The sequence below is a fragment of the Lampetra planeri genome, chromosome 73, assembly GCF_965212315.1.
Source record: "Lampetra planeri chromosome 73, kcLamPlan1.2.h2, whole genome shotgun sequence".
NCBI classification, from domain to species: domain Eukaryota; kingdom Metazoa; phylum Chordata; class Hyperoartia; order Petromyzontiformes; family Petromyzontidae; genus Lampetra; species Lampetra planeri.
The window spans coordinates 131,966-153,626 of record NC_136178.1 but is presented as its reverse complement, the minus strand read 5'-3'; the positions used below and the strand labels follow the sequence as shown (position 1 = coordinate 153,626).

General features: G+C 49.3%; 2 protein-coding genes across 2 annotated transcripts in view; both read left to right on the top strand.

The window, feature by feature from the left end:
- The window catches only part of LOC144737762 (uncharacterized), a 164,006-nt gene that overhangs the window by 109,608 nt on the left and 32,737 nt on the right, over positions 1–21,661 (top strand). The gene's annotated exons all lie outside the window — the stretch shown is intronic.
- LOC144737761 (glycine receptor subunit alphaZ1-like) lies at positions 3,571–16,059 on the top strand. The gene is made up of 8 exons (XM_078620620.1): positions 3,571–4,114; positions 7,169–7,236; positions 8,234–8,454; positions 9,697–9,779; positions 10,268–10,405; positions 11,904–12,118; positions 12,931–13,071; positions 14,752–16,059. The coding sequence occupies exons 2-8, from the start codon at positions 7,234–7,236 to the stop codon at positions 14,890–14,892; spliced, it is 942 nt and encodes a 313-aa protein (XP_078476746.1). The 5' UTR covers positions 3,571–4,114; positions 7,169–7,233; the 3' UTR covers positions 14,893–16,059.

Below are 21,661 nucleotides of genomic sequence, written 5' to 3'. Positions count from 1 at the left end.
AGCTCTGGCCTGGGCGTTAGCGTGTGTGGAGGAGGGGGCGGGGGGATAATTAAAGGGGCAAATGGCTCTTCTGCCGCTCGCTTTTCTCACCATCAGCGGGTTTTCAGCCCGCGGTGTGGTGTTCGCGTTGAAACATCATCCCCACGCTCCCGCTGCTGAGCAGTCGAAATGTCGCGCTAAGCGGGCGGAGGGAAGTTAATCCCCGCTCGCTTGAGCCGAGTCACAGGATAGCTTTGCTCAATTAACGGGATAAATTGCCCCTTCGGTGGCGAGGCGTGCGGGGGGAGATTATAAAGTCAGAGCCGACAAAGGGCCTCGGGACAGAGAGATAACGCGGTACAACGCAACCCCTGTGTGTACGTGATAGACGTTCTCGCTCGCTCGCTCTATCACTCACTCTACCACTCACTAGCTCACTCTATCACTCACTCACTCTATCACTCACTCTATCACTCACTCACTCGCTCACTCACTGACTCACAAGCTCACTCACTCACTAGCTCACTCACTAGCTCACTCACTCACTAGCTCACTCTATCACTCACTCTATCACTCACTCTATCACTCGCTCACTCACTCACTCGCTCACTCACTCACTAGCTCACTCACTAGCTCACTCTATCACTCACTCACTCTATCACTCACTCTATCACTCACTCTACTACTCACTCACTCGCACACTCACTCACTAGCTCACTCACTAGCTCACTCACTAGCTCACTCACTAGCTCACTCACTAGCTCACTCTATCACTCACTCACTCTATCACTCACTCTATCACTCACTCTACTACTCACTCACTCGCACACTCACTCACTAGCTCACTCACTAGCTCACTCACTAGCTCACTCACTCGCTCACTCACTCACTCGCTCACTCACTCACTAGCTCACTCTATCACTCACTCTATCACTCACTCTATCACTCGCTCACTCACTCACTCGCTCACTCACTCACTAGCTCACTCACTAGCTCACTCTATCACTCACTCACTCTATCACTCACTCTATCACTCACTCTACTACTCACTCACTCGCACACTCACTCACTAGCTCACTCACTAGCTCACTCACTAGCTCACTCACTCGCTCACTCACTCACTCACTCGCTCACTCACTCACTAGCTCACTCACTAGCTCACTCTATCACTCACTCACTCACTCTATCACTCACTCTACTACTCACTCACTCGCACACTCACTCACTAGCTCACTCACTCACTAGCTCACTCACTCACTAGCTCACTCTATCACTCACTAGCTCACTCTATCACTCACTCTACCACTCACTAGCTCACTCTATCACTCACTCTATCACTCACTCACTCTATCACTCACTCACTTTATCACTCACTCACTCGCTCACTCACTGACTCACAAGCTCACTAACTCACTAGCTCACTCACTAGCTCACTCACTAGCTCACTCACTAGCTCAATCACTAGCTAACTCTATCACTCTATCACTCGCTCACTCACTCACTCACTCGCTCACTCACGCACTAGCTCACTCACTCACTAGCTCACTCACTCACCAACTCACTCACTCACTGACTAGCTCACTCTATCACTCACTCACTAGCTCACTCTATCACTCACTCTATCACTCACTCTATCACTCACTCGCTAGCTCACTCGCTCACTCACTCGCTCGCTCGCTCGCTCGCTCACTCACTCACTCACTAGCTCACTCACTGGCTCACTCACTCGCTCGCTCGCTCACTCACTCACTCACTAGCTCACTCACTCTATCACTCACTAGCTCACTCACTAGCTCACTCACTAGCTCACTCACTCACTAGCTCACTCACTCACTAGCTCAGATTAATCCGCACCCCCAGCCCCTCCGCTGTGCCTCCCCGGGTCTGCGCGGTCTCCCCCCGTTCCTGATGCGGGCCGCAGAATCTTCGCAACCAGCTCCGGTGTATCCCCGAGTTGTAGCTGCTGTTGTTGCTGAGTTGTTGTTGAGTTGTAGTTGTTGAGTTGTAGTTGTGTAGTAACCAACACCATCATCGCCATCACCACCACCACCACCACAACCATTATCATCATTACCACCACAACCATTATCATCACAACCACCATAACCATCATCACCACCATCATCACCATCACCACCACCATCACCACCATCATCACCATCACTACCACCACAACCATCATCACCATCACACCCACCACCACCACAACCATCACACCCACCACCACCATCACGACCTCAGCACTGTCAGGGCCTCAGTGCAGCTTCTGCCACCGCCGTCTCTCCCAGCGTCTCTCCCCCACTCATGAACCCGAGACTCCTCCGGCCATCGTCACAACCACCATGGTCTATCCACTGCTGGATGGAGATCAACGTGGTGATGATTATGACGTCTCTATCCTGCGTGTGCGCTCTAATCCACGTGGTGGTGGGTGGTTGGTGGTGGTGGGTGGGTGGTGGTGGTGGGTGGTGATAGTGGATAGTGATGGGTGGTGGGTGGGTGGTGGTGATGGGTTGTTGGTGGTGGTGGGGGGTGGTGTTTGAGTGAGTGAGTGGTTGTGTAGTTGTGGTGGTGGTCGTGGTTGGTGGTGGTTGGTGATGTTTGTGTGAGTGAGTGGTTGTGTAGTTGTGGTGGTGGTTGGTGGTGGTTGTGTGAGTGAGTGGTTGTGTAGTTGTGGCTAGCGCTGCGCTACGATCCCGGCCACCCGAATTCTGTGCCTCCTCCCCTAGGTCGACTCAGCATCAAATGAGTACCTGGTGCGGTGTGTAAACATCGCCACAAGGGAGACAAAGGCGGCCGGACGTGCATGATGCTGGTCACCCACCCCCTCGTGTGCCACGGTGCCGGCCTCCATACGCGCTGCTACTACTCGCCATGTCTCACAGCACTTGCCTCTACATTCTGTTAAGGCTACCTGGGGAATATTTGTCGTTGTCAGGACTGGGTGAGATGGCTCGCTGGAAGGTCGCTGCGCTCTCTCTCCACTGCTGTCTGGCGGGGCTCTGTTGCAGGCAAGTCGCCACACGCCCCGTGCCATCATCATCACCATCATCACCATAACCATCATCATCACCATAGTCATCACCATCATCACCCTCATAACCGTCATCATCATAACCATCTTCATCATCATCACAATCATCAAAACCATCATCACCATTATCATCATCATAACCATCACCCTCATAACCATCATCATCATTACCATCATAATTACCATCATCATCATAATCACCAATATCATCATGACCATCATCATCATGATCGCCATTATCAGCTGGATTGGTGAGTGAGTGATCAGTTGGGTTGGTAAGTGCGTGATCAACTGGGTTGGTGAGTCAGTGATCAGCTGGATTGCGAAACCCAGCAGCAGCCTTCGCTGCTGAGAAAATGGCAGCGCCTCTATAAATATGTAATAAAGGTCGTGGAAGCGACTTCTGGAATCAGGGTCTTTATTTGTCTTTCGTTCACAACACTCCTCATATAAATTCCACTCCTGTCTTACTCCTTCACGCTGATAACAGACAGCGTGATAGGGAGAGAGAGACTCGTGCTGCCACGTGGCAGGCTTGGACCCACGCTCCAGCGTGGCCTCACCCTTCGTTCGTTCCAGATCTGACCACGTGTTGTCCGTCTCCACCCCTTTTAATACCCGGGTCACGTGGTACCTTTCCACCAGTCCTGGTTAACCTCCATGGAATCTTCCAGACTCCATCGTACAATCCCAGGACCGCGCCCCTGACTCGTCCCCCCATTGGCTGTGGCTAAAGCCAGCAGATCCAATCATCTACTTGCAGATGTCACCTTCCCATTACGTCAGGGCCACGCCCCTAGACTTCTCCCCATTGGCTATGGGCCAGGACCGGTAGAGCCAATCATCGTAACGAGGTGTGATCAATCAACCACCCGGATATACCCTCACATTACATATATTAACATATGAACCAGAGGTGCGCTCACTCACTCCACTGGCTCGTGATTCTTCTTTAATTCATCGATCGCAGCTCGGTGGCTGATGAAGTCAACAATTCCAGCAGCAGAAGCAACAGCAGCAACCTGTCGCCATCGGAGCTACTGGAGAGTCTGATCGGCAAGACGTCTCGATATGACTACCGAGTACGGCCCAACTTCGGCGGTGAGTCCGTATGGAATCTCCATTGTCACCATCACCGACATCACCACCTCAATCACGGCTCGCACCATCACTGCCATTACCAATACCACCACTAACACCCTCACCACCACCTCAATCGCCACCATCGCCGCTGTCACCACAACCACCACCACTGCCATCACTATCTCAACCGCCACTATCACCACCACCTCAACCATCACCGTTATCACTTCAAAATAACCATCGAAACGATCACGGTGACGTCAAAACGGCCAGGCTATGTGCACGTTGAGGCCACGTGAAGTGTCGAACGCCCGCAGGCAGGAGGTTACGGGACAGACCCAGGTGCCACGGGTCGACTGACTGAGATGACTGGCTGATGCACCACCTGTGCCCCCTACTGTGCCAACTTGCTGTGCTTTAGCCACGCGGTGCTCCGCTCGTTGTTGTGAGCGTCGCTCCTCTATCCTCAATTGTTGCTGGAGGGCGACTGCCTCCAACTGCCCAGTAGCAGCGCCCTTCACGAGCCTCCTCCACAGAGGCCGATCTGGACACCACTGGTACCAGTCATCGGCAAGTGCACTCAGCTCCACATCCTCTTGTACTACATCACTCCATCTCTTCAATATCCAGCCGAACAAAAGCTGTTTAGGCATGTGGTGGCTGGCCATGCGGGCTACATGACCAGCTAACGCAGCCTTGCCTGCTGGAGGAGCTCACCGATGGGATTTTGCCAAGATCTTTTAAGGATTTGTGAGCTCCTCACACAATCCAACCTGGTTAAACCCAGGATGGATCGTAGGCAGGCCAGCCTAAATGTTTATAACCGGCGAAGATGTTCCATTAGGCGTGTCCACGTTTCGCAAACATAGAGAAGGGAGGGCATGACCGTGGCCGAAAAGATCTGAAGCTTCGTGTGGAGTGACAGATCAAGTAGCTTCCACACAGTGTTACACAGTCAATGAAAAGATAATGCCGCTTGACTGATTCGGAGTGAGACCTCTGCTGTCAAACTGAAGCCGATCATGAGTACACTGCCCAGGTGTGGGAAACTCTCCACTATCTCCACAACTGCCCCTTCAATTGGGAGTTGTGGGGGTGGAGTGTTTGGTGGCACGAAATACCCAGGCAGCTGCTTAGATTTGGTGGGGCTGATGGTAAGGCCCCACCTCTTAGTGACACTCTTTAGGTTCAGCAGCAGCACCTCCAACTCATCCTCTGAGTGAGCAGCAATCACCAGATCATCGCCATACGTAACATGGTTGACCAATACGGAGCCATCCCTTGACTGCACTCGGGCATCGATCAGCCTCCCATTGTACCTGTACCAGATGAAAATGCCTCCGGTATGAACTACGTGGTCTAAACAGATGTTAAATAGAGGACATCCGTATCGCACCCCAAAGTGAACAGGGGTGATCGTCTCTGTGGGGTGGCCTTAAATAGACAGAGGGGGGGGCGGAGGCAGAGAGAGGGAGGGGGGTTAGAGAAAAAATTAGCATATCAATGAGTGGTCAACAGACGTGGTGCTGCAAGTACGATGGCACGGCAAGCAAGCCTGAAAATCAGGAGAAGGACACTAAAATTAAATAACCTAGTAAAATATCGAAATGTAATGTAATACAACACAGAGTAATAACTCTGTAAGCATCTCATCAGCGTGCCTGGCAAGGCGATGTTGAATAATCCTTGCCACGATCTTTCCTTGCATACTGAGGAGGGAGATGCCCCTGTAGTTGTTAAAGTCTATGCGGTCTCCCTTCTTAAAAAGGGGGACCACAAGGGCATCCTTCCAATCCTTCGGAAACCTGTCCAGTGGTCCAGACTGTTATTATGATGTCATGTAGGGCAGTCTGCACACAAACGCCAACCTCCCTCAGCATTTCACTTGGGAGATAATCTCTGCCCGGTGCTTTTTTGGTCTCGGACTCTGGATCATCTACTGTACTTCCACTTCAGCCAGCCACTAAAGTGACTTCTTCCAATATTTGAGTCACTGCAGCCTCAGCAGAGTCATCCCCACTTTGCTCCATGATGTTTTCCAGGCTGAGGAATCCCCCATCCCCCAAGACCTCGCAGAAACGCTCAGCAAATCTGCAAACCTGTTCCTGGGGGTCGGAGATCAGATCACCTTTCTTTCCCGTAATGATGGTGATATGTGTGGCACTACAAGTTACTTTTTTTATGTAGTTAAAGAGTGATTTGTGATCGCGGGCTACTGAGGCAGACTCCATCTCCTCAGCAACCCGCGACCACCACCCATCCTTGCAGTGCCTCGCTGCTCTCCGAACCTCTGAGCGAAGGCTGTGGTAAGCATCCTCATTCTCTGACGTAGGATTCTGTAGACGTGAGAGTGGGCCTGTCACATTTTCTCAGCAGGCCTGAACACCTCCTCTGTCAGCCAGGGTCTCTGATGAGGTCTTGACCGTGTACCCAAAGCAGCCATTGCAGCTGCATGAGTCACAGTCCTAAACCTCGCCCATTTCCCCTCGGCATCAGAGGAGTTAGGGACGATGCCAACCCCAGCCGCAAGCGATGATGAAATTCTCGCTTGCAACTTTCATCAGCTCGCTGAGACCAGGCCACTGTGGGTTTAAATTGGGTCCTAGATGTACACCCACCACGAGAGTGGAATAATGGCAGGCGCATCTTACAGATGACGAGTCAATGGTTAGTGGGCAGATCAGCTCCAAGGTAGGTCCTGGTTGCAAAGAAATGGGCCCACATCTGGTGTTTCGTCACTATATAGTCCTTGAGATGTTATTGCTTGGACCTGGCATGCATCCATGATGTTTTGTAGATGCACCGATGCTGGTGCATCCACAAAAGTGGTAGTTGTGGTTGTAGTAGTAGTGGTTGTAGCCGTTATAGTAGTCATAGTTGTGGTAGTTGTGGTTGTGGTAGTAGTGGTTATAGTCATGCTAGTTGTGCTTGTAGTGGTTGTAGTAGGGCTAGTTGTGGTTGTAGTAGTGGTTGTAGTAATAGTTGTAGTTTTTGTAGTTGTTGTTGTAGTAGTGATTGTAGTAGTGGTTGTGGTTGTAGTAACGCTGCGTGCCGCGCTGTGTCTGCATGCAGGGGCTCCGACAGTGATTAACTGCAGCATCTTCATCGAAAACTTCGGATCCATATCAGAAACAACCATGGTGAGGGTTGAGCCGTGAGGGTGAGTGGTGAGGATGAGTGGTGAGGGTGAGTGGTAAGGGTGAGGGTAAGCGGTGAAGGTTGAACGGTGAGGGTGAGTGGTGAAGGTGAGTGGCTTCTACATCTACAGAACGTGAAGAACCAGTGGCTTCTATATCTACAGAACATGAAGAACCAGTGGCATCTATACTCTTAGTTATTTCGGTAAAGTCACGTAGGTAAAAAATGAAATTAAAATTAATAAAAAATAAAATACTAAAATCACGACGTTTCGGAGGCAACACGAGTCTCCGTCATCAGGTGGGACCGTCACAGCCAGATTTGCTGCATCACTTGATGACGGAGACTTGTGTTGCCTCCGAAACGTCGTGATTTTAGTATTTTATTTTTTATTAATTTTAATTTCATTTTTTACCTACATGACTTTACCGAAAGAACTAAGAGTATGAATCCTTGCAGTCACGAAAGCTTCAAATCTAGAATCAGTGGCATCTACATCTGCAGAACATGAAGAACCAGTGGCATCTACATGAGATTCTTCAACTTTTAATGCCATCCCCCGTGTTTAGTGTACATGCCGTACAACACGTTTGAACTCGACAGGAGTAAAGTTGGACTTACGAACAAATTGAATTACGAACAAACCTCTGGAACCTAACTCATTTGTAAGTATTGTAGTGTAGTAGTAGTATATGATGTAGTGCAGTATATAGTAGTGTAGTTTATAATGTAGTGTAGTTGTATACTGTAGTGGAGTATATAATGTAGTGTAGTAGTATATAGTAGTGTAGTATATAATATTGTGTAGTAGTATATAGTAGTGTAGTATATAATATTGTGTAGTCGTATATACTGTAGCAAAGTAGTGTATAATGTATAATAATATTGCACATGCCATACAACAAATTTGGAAACGACAAGAGCAAAGTTGGACTTACGAGCAAATCGACTTAAGAACAGACCTCTAAAACGTACCAACCTCTCCTCTCCTCCCTCCAGGACTACAAAGTGTCCATCTTCATGCGGCAGATCTGGAACGACCCGCGGCTGAGCTACACGGGGTCCAGGCGGAGCCTCGCGCTCGACAGCTCCATCATCGGCTCAATCTGGAGGCCCGACCTCTTCTTCTCCAACGAGATGAGCGGCAGCTTCCACTCCGTCACCACGGACAACCGCCGCATCACCGTCTACAGCAACGGGGATATCTTCTACTCGCTGCGGTGGTGGCCCACACGAGACGACCACGAAGATCCCCCCTCCACTCCCCTGTAGCCTCTCAATAGACTGTTGGGGGGGGGGGGCAAGTGCTGTTCGAAGGAAGGAGTAGCAGTAGGGCCTATGAAGGTAGACACAGACAAAGATCCCCCGTGTTGCCTGTTAACAGACTTTCGGGGCAAGTGCTGTAAGTAGCATCAGCGTCTATGAAGATAGATACAGACAAAGATCCCCCGTGTAGCCTCTAATAGACAGGTCGGGGCAAGTGCTGTTAGTCGCGAGTAGCAGCACCTATGAAGGTCGGCACCGTGGCACACAGGAGGGGTGGGTGGCCAGCAGTATGCCCGGTCGCCTTTGGCTTCCCAATGGGCGATGTTCACTATTACACACCGCTACACCAGGTACTCATTTGAGGCTCAGTCGACCTAGGGGAGGCCCAGGACCGGTTCAGATAATCGCCACATTGGTGTTGGTGGTGGCCGTGAGCGGGAATCGAACTCGGGTCTCCGGGTTCGTAGCGCAGCGTAGTGCTAACCACTACACTTCCACGTGGCACTCTCACACACACAGAAAGACAAAGATCCCCCGTATACTCTTTGGTTCTTTCGGTAAATTCACGTAGGTAGAAAAATAAAGTAAAATAAAAAATCACATATCACGACGTTTCGATCGCAACACAAGCGGTCGTCCTCAGGCAGAAAAATTAATCCAGCAGTGGAACTGCTGAACCAGGAAGAACAGAGCGAGAGAGCTGTTACAACAAGACGTTATATATGTGGTGAAGGGTAAGCAAGCGGGGTCTGAGCTGGAAAGGAATTCCATCCCCGCACGCAAGCACGTCAGTTGTGTTAATGGAGGAGATTAGGGAGAGAGAGATTAGCGAGCACCTATGCACACACCCACATAAAAAACAACAACCGCCATTCACCACTAAGTGGCAGTGACATCACCATGGCACTTGTGCCAGGCGATGTGCACCTTGAGGCCACCTGAACTGTCGAACGCCCGCTGGCAGGAGGTCACGGAAGCCGTTGGGTTGTGGCAGTGCCCGCCCCCGGAGTTGGGGTGGCAGCCTCGGCCTCGTCCCCCGCTTATTGGCCACCGCAGCTCCGGTGGCGAACGCTGCGGGTGTGGGGCAGCGTTGTCGCAAGTTTAATTTGGTGCAATGATATCTCTGTTATTGTCGGTTGTCCTCTGACCCACGTGTGTTGCTGCTGCTCGTGCTTCTCGTGCTGCTGCTGCTGCAGGCTGTCCCTGACTCTCTCCTGCCATATGGACCTCCACAACTTCCCCATGGACACCCAGGTCTGCCTCATCTACCTGGAGAGCTGTGAGTGCTGCCGGGATGAGGCCATCGATGCTTAGATTATTTGCATTGTGTGTGAGTGTGCAGGAACGTGTTCTCATATAGGCCACAGTAGTAGGCACTGTGCATAGGACCTTCCTACTCACCCAGTCACCCAGCCACCTACTTACTCACCCACCCACTCACCCACCCACTCACACAGCCACCCATCCACTCATTTACCCACTCACCCACCCACCCACCCACCAGGGCCGTGATATCCAATCGGCCACGGTAAGCACTGTGCCTAGGGCCTACGAAAATTAAAGGGCCCACAAAACACGTGTGACCAAGATATCTTCTTGAATCAATACATTAAGATGGCTGCTCGTTGCAACGCGAATCACTGAACGGCAGGCGATTTTGACGGCTTTATGACCCCCTCTGCCCCCCCCTGCCCCCCCTGCCCCCCCCCCCCCCTCTTTCACCCCCTGCCCCCGAACCCACCCTCTCCACCACCGCCGATGGTCTAGACGGCTACACGCTCCGGGACCTGCTGTTCCAGTGGCTTCCCGGGGACGCTGTGACTTTCGCCGACGGGCTCAGCCTGCCCCAGTTCCAGCTGATGAGGACTGCCGAGTTGGGCGACTGCACCAAGACATACGTCACGGGTAAGGTGGCGGGGGTGTGGGTGGCTGGGTGGGTGACTGGGTGGGTAGTTGGGTGGGTCGGGAATTTATAACAAAATATACAGAGATTCCCCCCCCGTATCGCCTGTAACGGACTGTAGTGGCAAGTGCTGTTAGCGAGCACCTATGAAGGCCAGAACGGCACACGAGGGGGTGGGTGGCCAGCACCACGCGCGGCCGCCTTTGTCTCCCCAGTGGCAATGTTTTTACGTACCGCACCAGGTACTCATTTGAGGCCGAGTCGACATAGGGGAGGACCAGGACCGGATCATATAATTATCGTCACTGGTGTTGGCCGTGAGCGGGACTCAAACTCGGGTCACACGGTTCATCGCGCAGCGTAGCGCTAACCACTACACCCACCACTCCCCACCACCACCAGCAGCAGCAGCAATTCCCAACCACCCGCTTCGTGTGCCCCAGTGCCGGTAGCCTTCATAGGTGTCCGCTAACAGCACTTGCCAGGCAGTCTGTTCAGGCTGTATGGGGGATATTTGTCTTTGGACGGGTAATTGCGGGGAGGTGGAGTGTGTACCCAGCTGGGGTGGTTCGGAGTGCCACAGCTCTTCACAATGACGACTAAAGTCCCTCTCGGAGCAGAAACATGATTATATATTGAATGGTGTTCATGTTTTGATTTAAAGCTTTCGTGACTGCAGGGATACATATTTTTGGTTCTTTCGGTAAAGTCACGTAGAAGAGAAATAATACAATAATAACAATATAAAACAATAAAAATGCTCACGATGTTTCGACTGCAACACAAGCAATCGTCATCAGGTGTGAAATCCACAACAAGAAAATTTGAAAAAAGTGGCGGTTTTTCCTAACGTCAGCACCACGGACAGCGATTTGGCAGTTGGTCAGATGGACGAGTCCCCCCCCCCCCCCTCTTTTCCCGAACACAGATGGACTCGTCCATCTGGCCAACTGCCAAATCGCTGTCCGCGGTGCTGACGTTAGAAAAAACCGCCACTTTTTTCTAATTTTCTTGCTGTGGATTTCACACCTGATGACGATCGCTTGTTTTGCAGCCGAAACGTCGTGGAAATGTTTATTGTTTTATATGTTTATTATTTTATTATTTCCCTTCTACGTGACTTTACCGAAAGAACCAAGAATATGGTGTTCATGTGTTTGTGTGCCGCTTTAAACTTTCTTCTCGAAGACGATTGCCTTCCGCTCCAATTGCCACCGCGCGTCATCGCTGCCCCTTAATTTTCTATCGTTTCCCCCTCTTGCTATTTCTGTTGAGCCCCTGGGTCACACTCAGGCAGGGGACTCTCATCCCACCCTCTTGATTTTCCCACCGAGGCAACGCAAATGCCCGCTTGGAGCATAGCCACGAGCCGGGCGGGGATGGCAACTGTCCCAGACAACGTGATGTAGTAGCCGCCTCAAGGGCCTGCGGAATCCCTGCGTCTGAATGCCTCTCTCTCTCTCTGTCTCCTCTCTGTCTGCCTCTCCGTCTCTCTTCCAGGTAGCTTCACCTGCATAGACGCCAAGTTTGTGTTGCACAGAGAGATGGGCTTCTACCTCATCCAGCTCTACATCCCCAGCATCCTCATCGTCATCATCTCCTGGGTCTCCTTCTGGATCAACATGAACGTGGCCCAGGCTCGCGTGGGTCTGGGCATCACCACAGTGCTCACCATGACCACGCAGAGCACGGGGTCACGATCCTCCATGCCCAAGGTGATGGCGGGGCACCTGTGATGCACCACAGCAGCTTTGGATTGGCTTTGGGATAGATATGGTGGGGGGGGGGGGGGTAAATGGGTGAGTAGAACGGGCTGGGGTGGATGGGTGGGTGGATGAGTGGATGGGTGGGTGGGTGAGTGGGTGGGTGGATGGGTGGGTGAGTGGGTGAGTCCGTGGGTGAGTCGGTGAGCGACCGAGTGGATGAGTGGCATTGGCAAAAGAAAAGATGAGCTGATGGGTGAGTGAGTGGGTGAGTGAGTGGGTAAGTGGCATGGGCTAAAGAAGGGATGGAGCTGATGCGGTACATGAGGATGTGGAGCTGAGTGAACTTGCCGATGACTGGTACCAGCGGTGTCAAGATCGGCCTCTGTGGAGGAGGCTCGTGAAGGACGCTATTGGATCGTTGGAGGCAGTTGCCACCCAGCAACAACGGAGGGTAGAGGAGCGATACTCACAACAATGAGCGGAGTGCCGGACGGCTAAATCACAGCATGTTGGCACAGTAGGGGAGCACAGGTGGTGCATCGACCAGTCATCTCAGTCAGCCAACCCATGGCACCTGGGTCTGTCCCTAGACCTCCTGCCAGCGGGCGTTCGACACTTCACGTGGCCTTAAAGTGCACATAGCCTGGCACAAGCATCGTGGTGACGTCACTGCCACTCAGTGGCGAATGGCGGTTGTTGTTCTTGTCTGTCTGTGTGTCTTTGTCTTTGTGTCTGTTTGTGTGTGTGTGGTGTGTGTCTGTGTGTGTGTGGTGTGTGTTTGTGTGTGTGTGTGTGGTGTGTGCATGCTGGGTGTCTCCCAGCTCTCCTACATCAACGCGATGGACGTGTGGATGACGGCGTGCCTCTTCTTCGTGTTCGGCGCGCTGCTCGAGTACATCATGGTCGTCATGACGGCCATGCGGGCCAGGAGCCTCGCTAAGACAACGCTCACCACCTACCATGTAAGACTCTCACCCACAGCCAGCCCCAACGGGTGATGGGAGAGGTAGGGGGAAGCGTGGGGGGGGGCTAGGTTTTTTATGATCTCCCCCTGTTCTACAGAGTGAGTGGAGTTTGTATGATCTCCCCCTGTTCTACAGAGTGAATGGAGTTTGTATGATCTCCCCCTGTTCTACAGAGTGAATGGAGTTTGTATGATCTCCCCCTGTTCTACAGAGTGAATGGAGTTTGTATGATCTCCCCCTGTTCTACAGAGTGAGTGGAGTTTGTATATTCTCCCCTCTTTACTACAGACTGAGTGGAGCCTGAGCACGCCCAAAGGGGGCAAGCCTTGACACGCCCGGAGGCATGTCTCTGGGCACTCTGCTCACTAAGTGGATGACAGCAGAGCCATAGCCAATCAACATCAAACTCTGCCCACTAAGTGGATGACTGCAGGGCCATGCCAATCAACATTGATCAAACTCCACCACCCACTGTCGTAAAGATATGGCAACTACCGTAATGTAGAGGCGATCACGTTTGATTTCTGATTAACCCCAGCAGCAACATATGTGTTCGGTTTAAAGTACTGTGTGACTTGTAATAACACATTTCCTAGAATAACAATGTATAACTGTTTTTAGATTATTAATTTGGGCTTAAGGGAAAAATCCACGCATTATTAATATACGTGAAAACCTCAGGTTCGCGTGGCTAATCTGCAAATGGGATAAACCGCACACGCTGATAATCGAGAGTCTCTTTAACAAGTAATAGGAGGCTTTCACGACCAATATTATCCATAAGGGAGGTTTTTGGGTGAGATCACATAAATATAAATGTGTCGTTAAAGCCGACACCACTCGACACAGCCAATTATTAAATTTGTCACGTCAACAAAACATGCCAATTCGTTACCAGTTCAGCACTCACCAGTTGTGTGCTGGAGAGTAAACCCACTACAACATTTAAACATTTGAGTATCTCGACGTTTCGCCAGTAATTATAACAACCAGCACCATCATGATACTTGAATCGTCAATGTTATAGTGGGTTTACTCTCCAACACACAAACATTAAGTGCTGTACTAGTAACTAATTGTCGCAAATCTCACAAATTGGCGTGTCGGATGGTAGTGGTGGGTTTAACAACACATTTATAAGGGAAGTAATACAATAATAAAAATAAAACATTATAAAACAATTCTCACGACGTTTCGGCCACAACGCAAGCAGCCGTCCTCAGGTGAAAACCAGGTCTGTCGAGGCGACAGCGTCTGAATGAAACAGCACACGTGCTTGGAGCATATATATAAGCTGGGTTGGAAGGGGGGAAAAGAGCGCCTTGACAAAAGAATATGCATATTCTTTTGTCATTCAGACGCTGTCGCCTCGACAGACCTGGTTTTCACCTGAGGACGGCTGCTTGCGTTGTGGCCGAAACGTCGTGAGAATTGTTTTATTATGTTTTATTTTATTATTTTATTACTTCCCTTCTACGTGACTTTACCGAAAGAACCAAGAAGATGAATCCATGCAGTCACGAAAGCTTTAAATCGAAATTTAACACATTTATATTTACGCAATTTAACCCAACAAAATTATCTTGTGTATCGAGAGTCATTCCGTCGATTAAGTAGGATTAATGTGAGCGTCACCTTCCATTACGTGACCCCCCCCCCCCGCCCGCCTGCCCTTAGGTCAATGCAGATGAAGGATGCGCCAAGTGGATGGTGCGGGCGCAGGGGATCGACAACGCCTCTAGATTCGTTTTCCCCATCAGCTTCGCCGTCTTCAACGTCGCCTATTGGCTCCTCTGCCTCCAGTCGACGGGGAGATAGCGAGGGGTGGTGCACGCAGGGAATCAATGCAGGGATTCCTATACTTACGAACAAGTTAGATTCCATAGGTCTGTGTTCGTAAGTCTATTTGTTCGTAAGTCCAAATGTACTTCTGTCAGATTCAAAACATGTTGTACGGCAATGTAAAGTACTATTACACATTATACAATACTATACTACATTATATACCTCTACACTTCAGTACAGGGACTCCTCGACTTACCAACGAGTTAGGTTCAATAGGTCTGTTTTCGTAAGTCTATTTGTTCTTAAGTCTATCTTTACTTCTGTCGATTCCAAACATGGTGTAAGGCGTGTACACTAAACACAGGGAATGGTTTGAAAAGTTGTAGATGCCACTGGTTCATCTTGTTCTGCAAATGTAGATGCCACTGGTTCTTCACGTTTTGCAAATGTAGATGCCACTGGTTCTTCACGTTCTGCAGATGTAGATGCCACTGGTTCTTCACGTTCTGTAGATGTAGATGCCACTGGTTCTTCACGTTCTGTAGATGCCACTGGTTCTTCACGTTCTGTAGATGTAGATGCCACTGGTTCTTCACGTTCTGTAGATACCACTGGTTCTTCACGTTCTGTAGATGTCGATGCCACTGGTTCCTCGTGTTCTACAGATGTAGATGCCACTGGTTATTTACATTCTACAGATGTAGATGTCACTGGTTCTTCACGTTGTGCAGATGTAGACTCCATTGGTTCTTCACGTTCTGCAGATGTAGATGCCACCACCACCACCACCACCACCATTTATTGCACAGCGGTTGAACTTACGACTCTCGGTCCAAATAGGCAACTGGACATACAGACAGGTTCTTATCTGTGAAAGTTTGTAATGCGAATGTTCGTAAGTAGAGGAGTCCCTGCAACAACAATACTTTCATTTTACATAGCATCGTTCGTGCTAATAGCATCCCGTAGCACTGTGCATTAATTATTTACAGGAGGTCATCAATTATCCGGCGGCTTCAGGGGGCGCCAGATTTTCTAAAATCCCGGATAATCACTCCTCATCATGACTTAAAATCGGCAATTTTTGCGCATTTTTACGTAACATTATGCTTTTAGGTGTTGTGTGTATGTGGTTTTGTCGTGTTTTAAATGTGTTAACTACGTGAAATTGGTATAAATAAACATACAAATGGACACAAATAACCGGCTGTAAAAAAATACCTATTTACTGTGCCATACTTACCACTCCAATGTCGCAGACTCTGCATCATGGGGTGATATATATATACGTGCAGTAATTTTAATAGTTTAAGTTTGATGTAGGGTATAATGTAGTGTATATCATATTTAACACTGAAATTAAGCATAGCTACTTTGTTATGTCACACGTACACGGTGTCAATGGCCAGACTGGTTACAGCCTTTGGAGCGGTTTTGCAGGTTTCGCTGGATCGGCCCGAGACCGCCGGATAACGTTGGAAGCAGCCAGATGACACTGGTCAACACACTTTTTCTGGCATAAGGTATTCCAACGGGTTCAAGGTAATTTTGGGGTGCTGATTCCAAATCTGGCATCAGTTTTTGACTATCACATCAGGGTTTTGAGATATCAAATATTGCATTTTCAATAAAAACTGCAGAAGAAAAATATTAAATAAATGTGGACATCTACATAAAATGATGATATTATAAACACACTATCCTAAAGATACAGCACCATATTTTAACACTAAAGCAGTCACTGACTCGCAACAACTTGCAATCATAAGTGACAGAGTTAATTTCGGGTAAAATCAATAAAAATGGGGTATGCCGATAGCATAAAAATGATGTGATAGAGCAAATCTGAGATCAGATTTGGAATCAGCACCCTGAAATTAGTCTAGAACAGCTGCAGAAGTCCAGGCCAGAAAAAAATGTTTTTTTTGTTGACCAGTGTAATCGATGATAGACTGTAAAATATAAAAGGACCAAATCCCCATTTCCAGCCAATACCAAGCAAATAAAAAGACTTCTACAACTAGCAAGCGAACATCCACAATGAATTAAAACAGAATCAAGAAATCGCACCACAATAGAAACGGCACAAACAACGGAAGGCAAAAGTTCTCACGCCAACAGAGACACGAAACCACGAGGTCCACTACTACATCATCCCAGAGCACAATCGCAACTTCCAAAACCGAACCGGGAACACCTTCACGTGGCCATGTCGATGTCAATAAACCAGCACCGCTGACGTCCCCTGCTCCAAACCTTGGGGCTCAGTCTGTGTGTGTCTCTCCAGCAGAAGACCCGGCCCACTTAGTGTATGATAGCAGAGCCACAGCCAATCAACATCAATCAAACTCTGCCCACTGTTATAAATATATGGCAACTACTGTACTGTAGAGGCCATCACATGGATTTCGGATTAATCGGATGCAACATCTTATTGGTTCTTTCGGTAAAGTGACGTAGAAGGAAAATAATAGTGATTCAGACTCTGCCTCTCGACAGACCTGTTCTCCACCTGAAGACGGCTGCTTGCGTTGTGGCCAAAACGTCGTGAGAATTATTTTATTGTTTAATTTTTATTATTTTATTATTTTCCTTCTACGTGACTTTACCGAAAGAACCAAGAAGATGAATCCCTGCAGTCACGAAAGCTTTAAATCGGATGCAACATATTTACTTGGTTTAAGCAACGTGTGTGACTTGTAATAACACATTTCCAAGAATAACAATTCATAACTCGTATTAGATCATTAATTTGGGCTTCAGGGAAAACCCATAACTTATAAATCCACGTAAAAATCCGCAAATCGGATCAACCGCACGCGCGTGTGCGTGGATAATCGAGAGTCGGCTGTGGATTCCATTGCGTCAGGTCATCGTGCAGTGTAGCACGTATCTGATTGTTACAGCCCAGGGGAAGGTGCAACGTACGAAGGAGGCTCATGAAGGACGCTGCTACTGGGCTGGTTGGAGGCAGTTGCTCTCCGGCAACAGCGGAGGGCACAGGAGGGACGCTCACAACAACGAGCGGAGCGCCGGGCGGCTAAAACGCAGCTAGTTTGCACAGCAGGGGGCACGGGTGGTGCATCGGCCAGTCATCTCAGTCAGCCAACCCATGACAATTGCTGGGTCTGTCCGGTGACCGCCTGCCAGCGGGCGTTCGACACTTCACGTGGCCTTAAAGAACACCTAGCCTGGCACAAGCGCCAAGTTCGATTCTAGCTCGCGGCCAACACCAGTGACGTATTTATATCAGAACCAGTCCTGGGCCTCCCCAAGGTCGACTCAGCCTCGAGTGAGTTACTGGTGTAGCGGTGTGTAGAAAACATCGCCACTGGGGAGACAAAGGCTGCCGGGCATGATGCTGGCCACTCACTCCCTCGTATTCCACAGTGCCTGTAGCCTTCATAGCGCTGCTGCTACTCGCTAAAAAGAGCACTTGCCTCAAAAGTCTGTTACGGCTATACGGGGGTTCTTTGTCTTTGCATGTCGTTGGCCTCCCCGAGGTCGACTCAGCCTCAAATGTGTACCTGGCGTAGCGGTGTGTAGAAAACATCGCCACTGGGGAGACAAAGGCTGCCGGGCATGATGCTGGCCACCCACTCCCTCGTGTGCCACAGTGCCGGTAGCCTTCATAGGCGCTGCTGCTACTCGCTACGAACAGCACTTGCCCCAACAGCCTGTTACGGGCTATAGGGGGGGAATCTTTGTCTTTGTGATGAGGGATGAGCGGAGGGAAGGTTGGGTCGCGGTGTGAGCAGCAACCTTACACTAAACTAAACTATTCCACTAAATCATCTTGGTTCTTTCGGTAAAATCACGTAGAAGGGAAGTAATAAAGTAATAAAAAAATAAATATTTTAATAATTCTCTGTGATAATTATTTTATGTTTTATTTTTATTATGTTATTACTTTCCTTCTACGTGACTTTACCGAAAGAACCAAGAAGATGAATCCCTGCAGTCACGAAAGCTTTAAATCGATATTCAACTAAACTATATTTTTATTTTACCAGTTGCGTAAAGCCCCACTTTTTCAGAAGCTATCACAAATGAGAACCCAAACGGCTCATCATCATCATGTGGCCATTGTATAGCAAACACTGTCACGCGTGACCACATTGTTTGTTTCTAAATGTGGACGAGAAAACCAGGAGGACCGCGGAGAAAAATCTACGCGACCACGGGGAGAGAGAAAGAGACGCAGACTTCAAATCTACAACAGCAGGCGTTAGGGTCGGGATCGAACCCACGACCTCCTTTATACCAGGCGAGGAAGTTGACATATCTTAGCCACCGTGATGATGATGAGAGAGAGAGAGACGCAAACTCCAAACATACAACAGCAGGCGTCAGGGTCGGGATCGAACCCACGAGCCTCCTGCGTACCAGGCGAGGTAGTCGACATCTCCTCGCGACCGAGAGCAGCGAGCTGCTAAAGCTTAGCCCCCAAATCCCGCAGCCAGGTGATTCAACAAAGTTGAATAAACAAACAATGACACACGGAGCGCGCGCGGCGGCTGCTGCAGCTACTACTGATGCTGCTGCTGATGATGATGCATGTAACGTGATCCACCGTGATTTGTGTGCGCGCGTCTATCCACGGACTCACGGGGGGCAAACATTCGGATTAATGCGGCTACATCGCCCCCCCCTTCTCTCTTCAGCCATGAGACGGCATCTTCTGCTCGCTGCCTTCGTGGTGGTCGTAGTCGCGACTCTGAGTTCGCGTCCTGTCAGGTGAGTCCCAAAGATGCTGCTGCTCGAGTCCTCGCTTAACGAGCCTACAGACTCCGTGCAGTTCTCGCTTAACGTTCCTACAAAATCCCTCCTGAGATTTTTGCAAACCTTGTGGCCAACAACAAGAAACGTCTGACCTCTGTGATTGCCAACAAGGGTTTTGCCACCAAGTACTAAGTCATGTTTTGCAGAGGGGTCAAATACTTATTTCCCTCCTTAAAATGCAAATCCATTTATAAAAAATTTGACATGCGTTTTTCTGGATTTTGTTGTTGTTATTCTGTCTCTCACTGTTCAAATAAACCTACCATTAAAATTATAGACTGATCATTTCTTTGTCAGTGGGCAAACGTACAAAATCAGCAGGGGATCAAATACTTTTGATCCCTCACTGTATTTACCCTGTATGGTTACTGTGGTGTATAGTGGTGATTGTGGTGGTTATGCAATTGATGGTGGCGATCGTGGTTAAGGTGAAGATGGTGGTGGTGGTTGTGTTGAACTCATACTCCTATCCTCGTGAGCCGAGGTCTTTGGCCAAACAGAGTCAGCGGATCCCAGCATCGTCTCGATGTCGCGTTACCCCGACCCTCCGTAGAACGCATCCACAAACCTTCAACCATCTGTGGGGGGTGGCGTGCTTCTTAGACCTTGACCGCATGCAGCCTTGCACCCCTATGGGCTCCTCAATCGTTACACAAATGGAACGATGTCAATAAACACATAGAGAGAGGGGGGTTGTTGTTGTTGATGAAACGAAGTAAGTTGTCGCTTGAAGTGACCCGTGCTTTAATTTGCGTGCTTCGATGATTTGCTGTTTTTAAATAATTCTGGCCGCGCGTCTCGCACGCGCCCGCCCCCCAAAAGGGGCATCACGCACCCCCTGGTTAAGAAGAAGAGGAACCACTGATCGATAGCATCATCATCACCAGCACCACCATCATCATCACTACCATCATCATCACCATCACCACCATCATCATCATCATCACCACCTGCACCACCATTATCACCGCCATCATAATCATCACCATCATCAGCATCATTATCACCACCATTATCATCACCGCCATCATCACCATCATCATCACCATTATCACCACCATCATCATCACCACCATCATCATCACCGCCATCATCATCACCACCATCACCACCACCATCAACCACCATTATCAACACCACCACCATCACCACCACCACTAATGTAGTTGCTACCGTGCCGCGCCGGCCCGCCTTGTTGATTGTGAGATCTATGTGTGTGTGTAAGGTGTGTGTCTGTGTGTGTAAGGTGTGTGTGTGTGTAAGGTGTGTGTGTAATGTGTGTGTGTGTAAGGTGTGTGTCTGTGTGTGTAAGGTGTGTGTGTGTAAGGTGTGTGTCTGTGTGTGTAAGGTGTGTGTCTGTGTGTGTAAGGTGTGTGTGTGTAAGGCGTGTGTGTAATGTGTGTGTGTAAGGTGTGTGTCTGTGTGTGTAAGGTGTGTGTGTGTAAGGTGTCTGTGTGTGTAAGGTGTGTGTGTGTGTAAGGTGTGTGTGTGTGTGTGAGGTGTGTGTGTGTGTGTAAGGTGTGTGTGTGTGTGTGTAAGGTGTGTGTGTGTAAGGTGTGTGTGTAATGTGTGTGTGTAAGGTGTGTGTCTGTGTGTGTAAGGTGTGTGTGTGTAAGGTGTCTGTGTGTGTAAGGTGTGTGTGTGTGTAAGGTGTGTGTGTGTGTGTAAGGTGTGTGTGTGTGTGTAAGGTGTGTGTGTGTGTAAGATGTGTGTGTGTGTAAGGTGTGTGTGTGTGTAAGGTGTGTGTGTGTGTGTGAGGTGTGTGTGTGTGTGTAAGGTGTGTGTGTGTAAGGTGTGTGTGTGTGTTGGACCAGATGGCGCCAACACCATGTGAGACTAGGCTCTAAGAAAAGCTGTCTCGGGTGTGGACCAATCAATTTCAAGGACAGTGCATACATTATCAGAGTTATGTTTTTTGTTTGCATTCCGACCGCAGGTATTGTGGTCAATGCAAACATGACTCCTTGTAAAAAAGGTTTTGTTGCAAGATAAAAGGGTAAATAACCAATTATCATATTTT